Source organism: Rana temporaria, chromosome 4 (assembly GCF_905171775.1).
Source record: "Rana temporaria chromosome 4, aRanTem1.1, whole genome shotgun sequence".
Classification (NCBI taxonomy): Eukaryota; Metazoa; Chordata; class Amphibia; order Anura; family Ranidae; genus Rana; species Rana temporaria.
This window is the reverse complement of record NC_053492.1, coordinates 97945859-97961648: the sequence shown is the minus strand read 5'-3', so window position 1 is coordinate 97961648 and position 15790 is coordinate 97945859. Positions and strand designations below refer to the sequence as shown.

General features: G+C 40.5%; 1 protein-coding gene across 1 annotated transcript in view; it reads right to left on the bottom strand.

Annotated features, from left to right (window-relative positions):
- Nucleotides 1-1028: 1028 nt before the first annotated feature.
- The window catches only part of MYT1L (myelin transcription factor 1 like), a 639239-nt gene continuing 624477 nt past the window's right edge, over nt 1029-15790 (bottom strand). The window contains 1 exon segment of the mRNA XM_040348666.1: nt 1029-3969. Coding sequence (XP_040204600.1) covers nt 3829-3969 — 141 coding nt within the window. The 3' untranslated portion in view covers nt 1029-3828.

Sequence of the window (15790 nt, the reverse complement as noted above, 5' to 3'; positions counted from 1 at the left end):
GGCCCGGATTCACAAAGACTTACGCCGACGTATCTACTGATATGCCGTCGTAAGTTCAAATGTGCGCCGTCGTATCTATGCGCTGATTCTTTAAATGAGATACGCCTGAATTTTGCCAAGATACGACCGACATAAGTCTCCTACGCCGTCGTATCTTGGGTGCATATTTACGCTGGCCGCAAGGGGTGCTTCCGTTGATTTACGCGTTGAATATGTAAATGTGCTAGATACGCCGATTCACGAACGTACTTGCGCCCATTGCTGTAATCTACGTCGTTTACGCAAGGCGTTTTTCCAGCATAAAGTTAAACCACCAAAAAGCTGGTCTAAGTCGTTTAGGGTATGGACGTCGGAAGTGCCGTCGGATTTTACGTTGTTTACGTAAGTCGTACGTGAATGGGGCTGGGTGTAAGTTAGGTTCACGTCGTACGCATTGAGCCGTCGGATCTTAGGGAGTATTTGCGACGTGATTCTGAGCATGCGCGCGCATGCGCCGTTCGTTCGGCCATGCATTCACATGGGGTCACGCTTCATTATAATACACCCACTGCCTTGCTACTTTGAATTAGGCGGGCTTACGCCGGCCCATTTACGTTACAACCGGCGTACATATGGGAGCAAGTGCTTTGTAAATACTGTACTTGCCTCTCAATGTTACGACGGCGTAGCGCATATGAGATGCGCTACGCCTATCTAAAAGATGCGCCGATCTCTCTGAATCTGGCCCATTAAGTCCTTACAGTCTCTTCTGATATGTTTTATCCATTGGACCTCTCACCAATAAATTTCATTAGATATTATTTAAAATGCATAATCTGATGATATCAGGTTGCAAAAGCCAGTTGTCTCCATGTCTGTTTTCTACAGTTTGGAAGAGGATAATGCACAAATACTTAGAAATGTAATTTTCTTACAAATGAAACATTTTATTAAAACATGCAAATTATTAGGCATGAATATCACCAAGTTTTGAACTAAGTTCAAAATGAAAGAATTGCAAAAACAAATTGAAATTCAAAACTAAAGTGTTTAAATCTTATCAAAGCATTTATTTTTTTATGGCTGCATTGTTAATAAATAGGGTTATGCATGTAAATCAAGAAACACTATGCTACAAATGTGGCAACACATTGCTTTTTTTTCCTCTTTTTTTTTTTATTTAGAGTAAGATGTGTTGACATCCAGCATGACAAAATTTGTACAAAGTTCACAATTTAAAAATGAAGTATCACACCAACTTGTGATTCCACACATTTATCGCAAAATTAAAATGTCATCAACAAATCCATGCCGTGTAGTACAAAAATAAATCAAACTTCAGTTCCACAGAGAGCACAATAAATAGTTTATACAAAATTCTGTCTTAATAAATGATTACTTAAATTAAACTTAGAAATGAATATGAACAATAAGTTATAATAAATAAACTTCGATGACTCACAATAATTCCATATGAAAGGTCAGCATTCTAATATGTGACACTTTTTTTGTGATCCCTATATAATAATAGTCACAGATAGGTTTTTGATTTGATACAGTTTTATGTACCACCATTAAATGAGCAGCAGGTTTGTGCTTAAAATCCCTTTCCATTGTACATAGGTGATAACAATAATAATCCCAACTGATACTATCTATTTATCTACTGAAAGCATTACTATATTGGCAAAGAAGCTGCAGACACAATGCAGTGATAAAAGGCAGATGCCAGTATTAACAATGGCCACCTTGAAAGAAGAACTTCAAGGCAAAGTATGACATGGATATGGCAGAAGGTCGAGCACCTTTCTTCGGCATTTGAAAAGGCAGTTCTGAGCATGACCGCTACAACTAATAGCACAACAGAAAGACAGGCCTTTACAGAGAACATACTGCAAAGCCCCCATAAGTAACTACATAAGCTATTCCCAGCTAGTTATTAAAGTCCTCCTGGAAAACTGTAAGCTTTTGTACAGTGTAGAGTATAAAGTGCCGCTGGGATATACATATATTTATACATATATATATACCGAGGTTGAGTATTGTATTAGAATATTTGTTGTGAGATCCCTGTAACCTCCCTTAGCGATATTATTGAAATAGCCATCATGGCTTCCAGTATATCTTTTTTTGTATTTTTTATTTATTTCTTTTTTTGTTCCGAGTTTAGTGTCACAAAGGCTATAGACACAGAGAAAAAAAAATTGCACACCTCCGTATATTATGGATATATAGGACAAGGTAAGTGCAAATTATCAACTGGCACATTGTGGGGACAATGACCCTGTAAGTCCTATTTTGCTAAAAATATTTTTTTTTTATTTTTTAAAAAAAGCCATCTTTTTCATAGCAAAATTCTAAGTACATTGTACTTTCTGCATAACAACACATGGAAGGAAAAAAGATATGCAGTTTAAATAAAAAATAATAATCCTCTTGACATCTTTTATAAACACAACACATATTTGACATGATTTAAAAAGTGGTCTTATGCATACAGTTAGTGCAGTTGTTTAGAAGAAAATAAATAATGTTTAAAAAAATCTGCATTGTAACAATTACAATTTAGAACAGATAAGTGCTGTCTGAAGTTTGGTAATTTAACTCAAGTCACATTTTTTTTAAATGGACAGTCAAGCAACAATCCCATTTTTTTCTTTTTTTTCACAACAGACAAAAATAAAATAAAAAAGTGGAAAATGATTGAAAATGACATAAATGTTCAAAGGTAGATGGTGTACTTTTTCTTCTAAATCTATTGTTGGATTTTATCCAGGGACCAAAAAAACAGATTTTCTTTTTTCTTTTTTTGCATTAATTGTAAAACCCCCAATGAAACGAAAGGACAATGAAAAAAAGCAAATAAAAAAAAAAGTAGTAAAAATAGTGTCTTTCAAAAATGCAGGAATCCAATACGAGTATATTTATACTTAACAGGCAGTTCAAAGGGAAATGAATCAATCCTGGAGTGAAAGAGTGAGTAGTGGCTATTTCTCCAAAGTCTGTTTGAAAAAGATCAGTAGGATTTATCTCATTGTCCACTTTTGATACAGTTCAGCAATGGATGTTCCCGTATTGAGATCAGTAGATGCTTATTTATGAATGAAAAGTGCTTTTAAGCTGCTTTGACTTTCCACGCAGGTTTTCATAGCTTGATTTTGTCTTACAGCAAGAAAATATTTTTGTATATCTTACATTTCTCCAATGTCCTATCCACAGAGTTGAAAAAAAAAATATTGTTTCCAAAGTTCTTCGGGCAACCTTAAAAGAAACAAAAACCCAACTTCCACTTTATTAAAAAAAGTCAATTCCTCATCGCTTCTTGCTGTGAAACAATATGTGCACCATGATGGATTTTTCTGTCCTCAAAAATATTCCTGCAACTGGAGGCCTAAAGAAAATGTCTCTGAACAGCAAGACATTTCCCAATGGATTTCGTCTTATCCACTCTGATATACTAAAACACTGATTCACCAATGCATAAAAAAATCTACACTCTGATTTTCTTCATCAGCTTCCCTTTTGAGAAATATATTTACCTTAAAAATGTGCATACGTTAGCAGCTATAAACATTACATGGCATATCACACAATGTTAGCTTATATGAAAACGTACAAAATGTGAATGTATTCAAAATCTATTCAGCAGTTACTATTTCTTTTTTTTGTGTTTTTTTTAAAGCAAGACAATAAAATCATCATGAAGTCTTGTAAGCATAACACTGTCTCAAAATGAATAAATATATAACACTTTTCTGGTAGCTTACAGCAGCAGAAAACAAGAGGCATCCTTATTTTATAGAGATTTTTTGTTTTGTTCGAGCATGAGTTCACCAAAACAGCAGCTGCTTACACTTGGATCCCTCTTACGGCTTGCTTTATGTTTTCTAAGAGTGCCTTATTTTCTGGACTCTGATAGCGGTCTTGATTTGTGTACATGTCCGTCAACGTGGTCACGTAGGCATCAAAATTTTGTTCGTTGATGGGATCCTACAAGACAATGAATATTTTTTACGTGTTTTCATCTAACAAATTATTAATGACCTATATTTTTCTTCACAAACATTTTGCTTCTTCCATATTATATAAGCTGAACAATGATTAGTGCTTTATGGTGCACTGCAGAAAACATAGGAGTAACTATGGCCAAAGAAGTGATTGCAAGTGTTCAGGGGCCCTTTGTGTACAAAAAGAAATAGGACCCTGAGGGGCCAAGTTATAAACGAGATCAGATATCACTATCCACTCTCTGTTACATTACACAATGTTACTTTATAACGTTACTTATATTTTCAGCTCCTTCATAAAATGTAGGCCATAGTATTGAGCCTGTGGTACTTCATGGAGTTCTATCTTCTAGACGATCGGACATTCCGACAACAAAACCGTGGATACATTTCGGACTGATGTTGGCTCAAACTTGTCTTGCATACACACGGTCACACAATTGTTGTTGGAAATTCCGAACGACAAGAACGCGGTGATGTACAACACTACAACGAGCCGAGAGAAATGAAGTTCGATGATTTCGAGCATGCGTCAAATAGATTCCGAGCATGCATAGAATTTTTGTGCGTTGAATTGTGTACACACAGTCGGAATTTCTGACAACAACTTATGTTGTCGGAAAATTTGAGAACCAGCTCTCAAATTTTTGTTGTCGGGAAATTCCGACAGCAAATGTCAGATGGAGTATACACACAGTCGGATTTTCGGACAACAAGCTCACACGGAACATTTGTTGTCAGAAATAAGATTGGGGAAGAGACAGTCTTGTGACTTTGACAGGTCTTGTGACTGATATGATTGGATCAATCAACCAAAATTTCTCATAAGTGTAATCCATAACCTATACTACAAACACTGACAGATTGTGTTTAGGTCCGCAGGAGTTGCAGTAATGTTGTGGTGTAATACTGTATTAACTTCACCCTATGGGTAGCAGTGTTGATTAAAGATCTTCAGTGGATCTTAACCCCTGCTTACCAGGTGTTGTCTTCTGCACAGTTCAGATACTCACCCACAAAGCGGATCCAGCATTGTCCCTCTGAGATCTGCTTTTGTTTTTGCCATCATTATCAGACGTTTCACTCTCTTCCTTTACTGAATGAAGAACAATGCCTCCTAGGATATGAGACATACATATCCCAGGAGGCAAAGGGAGCACAGTGTATGTCATTCGAGTAAATGAATGATGTGCACCTAGGGGTGGCCCAAACACAAAAAAAAATGGTAAATTAATAAAAAACAGTGCTATTTCAGAAAAGGAAGAAGAAGGGTTGGATTGGAGTGAAGACTGCTTTGAGGGTGAAGATTTGTTTTAAGCTAATGACTCAATGACTCAAGTGGCAAAGATTTTAATAAATGATATGGAAACCCATATCACTGTGATACTATATAAATCCTGTCTAGTAATATAATAATAACCTAAGGCTTTTCACTGTTGATCATTTAGCAATGGTAGCAAACATTTTAAAGGAGCTTGCCAGGATGGGGTTGATTTACTAAAACTTGAGAGTGCAAAATCTGGTGCAGCTCTGTATAGAAACCAATCATCTTCCAGGTTTTTGTCAAAGCTTAAATGAACAAGTTGAAGTTAGAAGCTGATTGAAGCTGATTGGCTACCACGCACAGCTGCACTAGATTGTGCACTCTCCAGTTTTAGTAAATCAACCCAAATGTCTCAGTTTACACAGTAACACCATGGTCTTGCCTTACATATGTACACTTTTAGGTAGATTCAGAATGACTTAGGCCGGCGTATCAGTAGATACACCGGCCTAAGTCTGAATTTGCGCCGGCGCTAATTTAAGCGTATTCTGGAAACCAGATACACTTAAATTAGGCTCAGATACGAGCGGCGTAAGTGTCTTACACCGTCGTATCCTAAAGTGTAATTTTTAGACTTCGATTGCGGTCGGCGTCGAATATGTAAATCACTAGATACGCCTATTCACGAACGTATGCCCGGCCGACGCAGTACAGATACGCCATTTACGGAACGCATTATCAGGCCTAAAGTTATTCCATCAAATAGCTGGAATAGTAATGTTAAGTATGGCCGTCGTTTCCGCGTCGAAATTCGAAAATGTTACGTCGTTTGCGTAAGTCATCCGCGAATAGGGATTTACGTCATTTACGTCCACGTCCAAACCAATAGGACCGTGCGGCGTACTCTGCCGCAATGCACACTGGGATATGTACACGGACGGCGCATGCACCGTTCGTAAAATACGTCAATCACGTAAGGTCACCCCCCATAAAACACACCCCCTCAGCTAAATTTGAATTAGGCGACATTACGCCCGCCCGATTTACGCTACGCCGCCTTAACTTAGCAGGCAAGTACTTTGTGAATCATGTACTTGCCTCGCTAACTTACGGCGGCGTAGTGTAAACACGATACACTACGCCGCCGCACCGATACGCCTGCCTACCTGAATCTAGCTATTTAACTTTAAGGAAAATAAAATATCCTATCATTACCAGGAATAAAAAATAGCAAACAAGATATATTTATTTTCCTTCTTCTATGACCCCTAAGGGTTGATTTACTAAATGAATAAAGATTGTTCAATATGCAGAGTATATTTTCACTTTGTAAAGAGAAATCCACGGCACTCGCGGCTTTTCCGTTGTTCTTTATGAATGCAATTGCAAAAAGCTAAAGGCAAAAAAGAAGCTAAAAGCACTTAAAAAAACTCAGCCAATAACTGCTCACTGAGTTCATGGTTTTTGTATGACTTCTAAAAAAAATGTTGTAAACAATTCTGACCACCTTCCTTTGTTTTATTAGTTTAGAGCAAACTTCTGATATGGTGAAAATAAAGAAATAGAATGACGAGAGCAGCAGCGAAATTTCTCCACCGTCTGATGACTGACAATTGGCATGCCTTTTGCCGCCATCCCACAATGCTATACTTGGGCCCAAGCCATCTATCAGCAGACCCAGAATATAGTAAGTACATGATATCTGTTGATAGCTTATTCTTTCAGATTCCCTGTCCTGCTGCCTGTTTTGTCTCTTGCGTTTCAATTGCCAACAGAAGTTCACTCTAATAAGAAAGGGGCATGCATATGATACATCATGGAGAAACCAACTGTGTGCAGCCACCTTACCGAATAATTTATACAATTTATTCTGATTTATACATTGCTGCATATACATTTTTTGGTTATGTAATAAATACTTATTACCTTTTATAAGTACTCTTCAAACATTTGAAAATATTATGTAAGTATGGCATCTCCAACTGTATAGGATTCATTATTACATGGGTTACCTAGGTGAGCCTGCTGGAATATGCACATCTGCTAACGTAGTTTGAGAAAAATTTGTCCTAATTTTAAAGGATTTTCAACATTTCTATATTTTTGGTTGGAATTTTTTGTACATACCTGTGTTAATGCCACTTAGTTTTCAAGAGTTACCTCTAGTTTTGATCCCTACCTGTAAGGAGGTCTTTTGTTAAATATGGTCATTATATGGTTACAGAGATACACATACACTATATTAACAAAAGTATCGAAACACCTGCCCTTACACGCACATGAACTTTAATGGCATCCCAGTCTTAGTCCATAGGGTTCAATATTGAGTTGGCTCACCCTTTGCAGCTGTAACAGCTTCAACTATTCTGGGAAGGCTGTCCACAAGGTTTAGGAGTGTGTCTATGGGAATAATTGACCGTTCTTCCAGAAGCACATTTGTGAGGTAAGGCACTCATGAGAACAAGAAGGCCTGGCTCACAGTCTCCACTCTAATTCATTCCAAAGGTGTTCTATCAGGTTGAGGTCAGGACTCTGTGCAGGCCAGTCAAGTTCTTCCACCCCAGACTCGTTCATCCATGTCTTTATGGACCATGCTTTGTGCACTGGGGTGCAGTCATGTTGGAACAGGAAAAGGACATCTCCAAACTGTTCCCACAAAGTTAGGAGCATGAAATTGTCCAAAATGTCTCAGAATGCTGATCCCTTATGAGCAAGGCCGTCTTTACCATAGGGCAAACGGGGGCAGGTGCCCAGGGCCCTGTCACTGTTGGGGGCCCAAAGCAGAGCCGCCCGTTAAGCCCCTGTGCTGCCCACAAATCAGCGCTGAAAATCATCAGCGGCACGCAGCCAGTGTCCCTTCCCAGTGTTTTAAAATGTACAGCACCCCTGGCTTCCCTTTAGATGTGCACTTCTCCCTTCCTGCCACTGGGTGCTGCTTGTATATAAAAGTGAATTAGAATGTGATTTTAGAGCATCCCCAGTTTGATCTACAAAAGGCTGACTTCTTCTTCATGTCCTGCTCCTCAAGGTATGTCACTGTTTGCTAATATATTATGCAAATAGAAGTTTTCTGTAGAGTGTGCCCAAAGTTATAATATTTGATGTTTCACTGCAGGTCTGGTCAGTGTTTTAAAAAGTTCCTCTATTTTACACATGGCATGGCATGGGGGTCACAGCACCGTCTGTCCATTCTGCTTTAGCACCATGGGACCCCATGCCATGCCATGTGTAAAATAGAGGAACTCTTTAAATCACAGACCAGGCCTGTAGTCCAGGCTGAGTAAGGCCTGAGAGCACACGGCATTACTGTCTGTATTTAACTGCTTGATGGGCTTATTTTGGGCTTGGCTGGTTCACATGTATGTGTTTTGGCATGCGTTTCCTGCAAATAAAAGTGCATGCCTCATGTAATAGGCTCTACACACGGCACACCTATGCCCATCAAGCACTGAAATACAGCACTGTCTGTCCATTCTGCTGTCTACTGTGACTTATCTGCAGTTCCAGCACTGTCAAACTTGCTGCATTTTTAGACGTTTAGGTCACACTTTTAAAAACACAGTGCGTTTGTGTGTGCAAGAACTGCAGGTAAGTAGCATGGTGCAAAAGCAGAATGGATTTCAAGGCAACTGTATTTTTAAAATGCTGAATGTACCTTTTTTCTGCAGGAAACGAAGGCATGGCAGCCCATTCAAATCAATGGGCTGCTGTGCCTGCACAAATGAGGGCCGCCAAAACACATACATGTGAACCAGCCAGCCCCAAAATAAGCTGGAGGGGGGCCCAAAAAAAATGTTTGCCCAGGGCCCAAACCATATTAAAGATGGCCCTGCTTATGAGTTCCCTTCACTGAAACTAAGGGGCCAAGCCCAACTCCTGAAAAACAGCTCCACACCATAACCCCCCCTCCACCAAATGATTTGGACCAGTGCACAAAGCAAGGTCCAAAAAGACATGGATGAGTGAGTTTTGGGTCGGAGGAACTTAACTGGTCTGCACAGAGTCCTGACCCTTAACCCAATAGAACACCTCTGGGATAAATTGGAGCGGAGACTGCGAGCCAGACCTTCTCGTTCAACATCAGTGCCTGACCTCACAAATGCGCTTCTGGAAGGATGGTCAAACATTCCCATAGACACACTCCTAAACCTTGTGGACAGCCATCCCAGAAGAGTTGAAGCTGTTATAGCTGCAAAGTGTGGGCCAATTCAATATTGAACCCTACGGACTAAGACTGGGATGACATTAAAGTTCATGTGCGTGTAAAGGCAGGAGTCTCAATACTTTTGGTAATATAGTGTATTATGTGAATAGGCAGACAGGTTATATAATTTCTCCTTTTTAATTACAAATTTGAGTCTGCTGCTAAGCCTAAACATGAGGGAAGACTTTTTTTTAATACGTTTTTCCCATAGTATTTTCTAATTTCTGTAGTGCAGTGTTAAGACAACAGAGGGTGGGGGCAGACACAAAAGAGTTTTCCTGCCAAATAAAATAATATAAAATCATTTTCCACTGTGTGCTAGATAACCTCTGCTGCCTGATCATACCATTATTGCTGCTACTTGGTGCCCCATTCTTTGGTGCTGTCTACAGAAATGGTGGAAAACAACAATCAATGGTGCTGCCTGATCATACCATTATTACTGCTGCTAGGTGCCCCATTCCTTGGTGCTGTCTACAGAAATGGTGGCAAACAACAATCAAACCCGTTACTGTTAGATTTCACATTGCTAGTAACTTTCCCTTCTCCCCATGTAGCAGGGCTTGATCATTGCCATTGGCTATTTGGGCACTGAACAGTTGATTATGGAAGGACAAGGAAAGTGTCACATGTTTCCCCCTCCCCAGAACTATCAGGTAAGGGCTTGCAACATTAAGGCAAGGCTCTAATGGGTAGGTAGGATGTTATTTAATTTTAAATTTTTTTACCTGACCGGTTTGATTTATATAAGGGCATTTTTATCATAAACATACAAAATAACCAACCATTTTCATAATCCAGCAATTCCTAGAAGCAGCTGGGGTTGGCAGGAGTATAGTTCATTAGAAAGAAAACCTGAAGGCAAGAAGAAGAGATAAAACTAGCCTACGTTTCTGCTTTCCCCATAAACCCTTTGGATGCATTTGCTGATTGCTGATGTCTCCATGCTTTTCTAAAGAGGATACTTTCTTTAACTCATAAGCATGCAGACCCTCTATTTGCCATTAAACAGGGAATATAACCTGAAAGGTAGGAGACAAGAATAAAGTAAAAACTATTTATTTGTATGATTTGCCAAGTTATACTAAAATAGCTCCAGTGTTTTAATGCACACCTATAGTAAATTCACACCCTACCACCCTGACTACAAGTTTTGTTTTCTTTTGTTTAAAGCGGTTGTAAACCCTAAATTTGCACTTTTACCTACAGGTAAGCCTATAACAAGGCTTACCTGTAGGTAAAAAGAATATCTCCTAAACCTGTACGGTTTAGGAGATATTCCCCTCGCAATGCGGGCGGCGCATGCGCAGGGGGGATCCACGGCGGAAGATCCGGCAGCCGCCGGACCCGGCCGATTTTAAATCTCCCGCGCGCATGCGCGGGAGTGACGTCATCGCCGCTCCAGCCAATCACAGCGCTGGAGCGGCGCCGCTCCAGCCAATCACAGCGCTGGAGCGGCGATACCCGGAAGACACGCCGGAGCAAGATGACATCTCGCTCGGCGTGAACCAGGTAAGTGTTGTTCACCTCGTTTTGAGGTAAGTATTTCATAATCAGCTATTATGCGGTGCATACTAGCCGATTATGCATTTTGCCTTGCAGGTAAAAAAAAAAAAAAAATTATATATGCGGTTTACAACCGCTTTAAGTATATTATTTCTACTGAAAGTCCTCCCCATGCATGATGCGCACACTGCTCGCTGTGCCTCCCAAGATATGTACGTCACATATCCTAGGAGGCATAGGCTTTCATTGAAAAACAGGAGGAGGCGGTGGGCCTTTTGGCGCATCATCAAGAGGCCTGCCTGCTGAACCTGGAAGAGCTGGCAAGCCTCTTGATGATGTCAGATAAAACATGGCAGCGCGGGACGGAGCAGTGGCCAGGCATGAGATGATTTCAGTGGGTCAATGCTGGTTCAATCGGATGGGTGAGTATCTATAAAGTGAAGATACCTCCATTAGGTAAGCGGGGCAAAAAAAATGTGAAGGTTGGCCAGAGTTCCTCTTTAAATACATACCTGTTTTATAGAAACTGGTGTTCCATGCCTCCTCCAAAGCCAGTAATTGTACACTACAGATTCATAGATTTGGTTGGTGTATGATGCACTTCACCAATCCCTCGCATCCTGCCCAACTGGACACATTGCTCCATCAGACTTCAATTCAAGTAGTTCTCTTGTTGCCTTATCCAAACTAGCATCAACCAACCATTCCCAAAATGTATCTACTTGCTATATCACTCTCTGCTGTACTTTCTCTTGACTGATATTTCTCTTATTTGTTTTCAATATGTCCTTCTCTATTTCTGTTTTTGCAAACTCTCTAATATCTGACTGACTGGGAAATTTGAATTCAAATTTAAATGCCCTAGTGCTCTAAAAATCACATTCCTATCCCTACATATTTCCCCACTTTGTGTGACTTTATCAGGGATTGAACCTGAGGCCTCGTACACACGACCGTTTTCCTCAATAGAATCCATCAAGAAACATGGTGGCAGAGCTTTTTTGCCGAGGAAAACGGTCATGTGTATGTTTTTCATCTAAGAAACTGTCGAGGAACTCAACAAGGAAAAAAGAGAACAAGTTCTCTTTTTCCTCGACGGGAGTCTCAATTTCCTTGTCGTGTTCCTCGTCGGGCTGGTTTTCAACGAGAAACGCGAGCGTGTGTATGCTAAGAAACCCACGCATGCTCAGAATAAAGTATGAGACGGGAGCGCACCTTCGGTAAAAGGAGCATTTGTAATGGAGATAACACATTTGTCACGCTGTAACAGACTGAAAAGTGCAAATCGTCTCTTACCAAACTTTTACTTAACACGCAGTAACATGAGATTAGCAAAAGTAGCCCCAAGGGTTGTGCCAGTGGAATCGAACTTCCCCTGCCATTGTATGTGTTGTACGTCACCGCGTTTGAGAACGAGGAGATTTTGTGTTGACCGTGTGTACGCAAAGCAAGCTTGTCGAGTTCCCCGACAAGTCTAACAAGGAACTCGTTGAGGAAAACGATGTGTCTTTTCCGACGAGTTCCTCGGTCGTGTGTACGAGGCCTCAGTGTATGTGCTATATGTGACAAATGTTGTAGAGTGCCTTTATTTACAAATGGTTTATTGAAAAATAAGTCTCAGTACAGTTGCCTTTAGGCCACTGGTCATGTGATCTCCAATAAATGTGAAGATTTCAATTCAAACTGTGCTGCTGATTGCCTGAGAATCTCCAGCTGAGATCTGATGTTTGAGAATTGGCAGTACTACTATCATAAAAAACGTAATTCTAATAACTATGTAGTTAATAAAGGTAATAAATCTATTCATTATGCAGAATTTTTTTTATGTTTTAATTCCGTTATTTAGATTTTTTTTTATATATATATATATATATATATATATATATATATATATATATATATATACTGATCAAGTTGTCTCGTAAAAGTGACCAGGGTTGTCAGAAATCATAATATTTCCAAAGGTACTTGCACAAGTAACATTTACTTCACTCAATTTTAGTATTCTTTTAAAATAATAATAAACAAATTACTGCAACTGTTTAAACAACCCTGGAAATTTTGATTGGCCCCCAACCCCTGTCACATTTTCTGGAAAGCTTGGTCTGCATATACATGAGAAATTATCTTCTTCTTGATGGGAAATAAGACAGTAAATGCACTTTCTAGTAGACTGAGAAAGTGATAAAACTTCGAGTTGGGAGATTTTTCTCATTTCCTGTGTCGTCACTGGGACAGGAAGTAAGGAAAAATGCCAGTGGGGATGGAGTGAAAGAAAAACTTGACAGAAGACACATTTCACCACACTACAAAACAAAAAAGGATAGTTGGAGTTTGCCTTTCAGCTGTAAGTTAGCACAGTGAACATAACATTTATATATTCACTAAGTTAGTTTGGGATTCATTAACAATGCTGAGTGTCATTGTATTCCAGGACACACCAACCTAAATCTTTTGATTTGATTTAGTGAGAATTTAGTTAATCCCTCGGAAGGTTTTTATGACATAGCACATTTTAACAATTCCATTTCCAATATGCTACTCATAGTTGTCATAGTTGTCATAATACCTTTAGAATGTAAACTGAGCTGAAATGGCAAACTACTATGTCACCCATATGGCAATGCAAAGAATTAAAATACCCTATTTTATGATTTGTATGAGCTAGAGGAGAGTCCTTGATGTCAGAATGCACAATTTATATGGCCTGAATTATAAAACTCAGATTTCCCCATTTATTTATAAAAATGAAAACCATTATCCATATGAGATAGCTTGTATCCTTACTGAAGAGAACAGAAGGCAAGATTTGAATGTAAGTTGCTCCTATGCAAATTCTCTTTTTTGGTGAAAAAATTATTTATCCAGTTTTTATATAGGATTCATGTCAATCTATCACAAGATGTGTTTAATTCTGTTTCTATCTGTCTGTGATGACTAACACAGTTAGACAAGTTGATAGAATATGCAAGTAAACGTGCAAAAAAAAATGGATCAGTAGCTATCCCACAGTGTTTAGTAACATGGATTTGGATGCATATGGGTTTGAGCACAACAAGATTAATAAAACAAGGAATCCATACAATATGTAGTCTATTAAAAGTCTATATAAAAAAGTCCAAGGGCCAAGGGAGAATGATAACAAGGGAATCTCACACACAGGGCTGTCATCAAGGGGGAACAAAAACCATGTTCCAAGATCTGCAGAAGAAAACAAGGGAAGAGGCGCCTCTGGGTGTAGATGTAAGAACAATTTAATCACAAGATATGTGTACAAGCAACTCACATTTTGAAAGTGATCAGTAAGCCTTGAATAAGAGTAGTCCCAAACATGGGGGTGGTCATCAAATTCGCCAAAACCTTCTTGCTTGCTGGGGCGCTGATGCTGCTCAGTCCAGGAGACTGCTTTAAGGTGGAAAATGCCGGCTGCAGTAAAGCTGGATGCAGAGCAAGGCCTGGAGCGCAGATGTTGTGCAGGCGATGGGGGATGACAAGCTTGAAGAAGTAGCGCGGCGGTCACATCATCTCAGCCTGTACGCTCGTGAAATGCGTCGCTTACCAGTGACGTCATCCCCCCTCGCCTGCATGACATCTGCGCTCCAGGCCTCGCTCTGCATCCAGCTTCACTGCGGCTGGCATTTTCCACCTAAGACCCCTTTCACACTGGAAACGCCTATAGCAGAGCGATAAAATAGCGGTAAAGCACCGCTATTTTACCACGTTTTACAGCGTTTTCAATTCATTTCAATGGAGAGGGGCGTTTTTGGAGCGTTTTAATAGCGCTATTTTTACCGCAAAAATTTTGCAAAAACGCAGCAAAAACGCACCAGTGTGAAAGGGCTCTTAAAGTCTCCTGGACCGAGCAGCATCAGCGCCCCAGCAAGCAAGAAGGTTTGGCGAATCTGATGACCACCCCCCATGTTTGGGACTACTCTTATTCAAGACTTACTGATCACTTTCAAAATGTGAGCTGCTTGTACACATATCTTGTGATTACAGAGGGCCTGATTCTCAAAAGAGATACGCAGACTTAACTGCTGTTCAGCCTGCGTATCTCTGTGCCTAACTTTGGAAACGATTCTCAAAAGGCTTTTTCCAAAGTAGGGCAGAAAATCTGACAGGTGTAAGACACTTACACGGTCAGATTTTAGGATGCAGTACCGCATCCGCCACTGGGGGCATTTCTCATTGAAATGCAGCTTTGCGTATGCAAATGAGGACTTAAGCAGATTTTCAAAGCATTTCAGCACTTTGATTTCTGCGTAAGTTCCGAATTTGCCTGCGCAAAACTAGGGCTGGTTTTATAATGTGGAAAGTTAGTCACACATTGTAAAGGCCCATTCCAGCGACGGCATTTGGTATGCATTCCTGAGGGAGAACTCCACGGCAATTTTTAAATTCAAAACCGCCATGGGTTCCCCCCCAGGAGCATACCAGGCCCTTAGGTCTGGTATGGGTTGTAAGGAGACCCCCCTCCGCCGAAAATTCGACGTAGGGGGTCCCCCTACAATCCATACCAGACCCGTATCCAAAGCACACTACCCGGCCGGTCAGGAATGGGAGTGGGGACGAGCGAGCGCCCCCCCCCCCTCCTGAGCCGTGCCAGGCCGCATGCCCTCAACATGGGGGGGTTGGGTGCTCTGGGGCAGGGGGGCGCACTGCGGGCCCCCCCACCCCAGAGCACCCTGTCCCCATGTCGATGAGGACAGGACCTCTTCCCGACAACCCTTGCCATTGGTTGTCGGGGTCTGCGGGCGGGGGCTTATCGGAATCTGGGAGTCCCCTTTAATAAGGGGGCCCCCAGATACCGGCCCCCCACCCTAAGTGAAT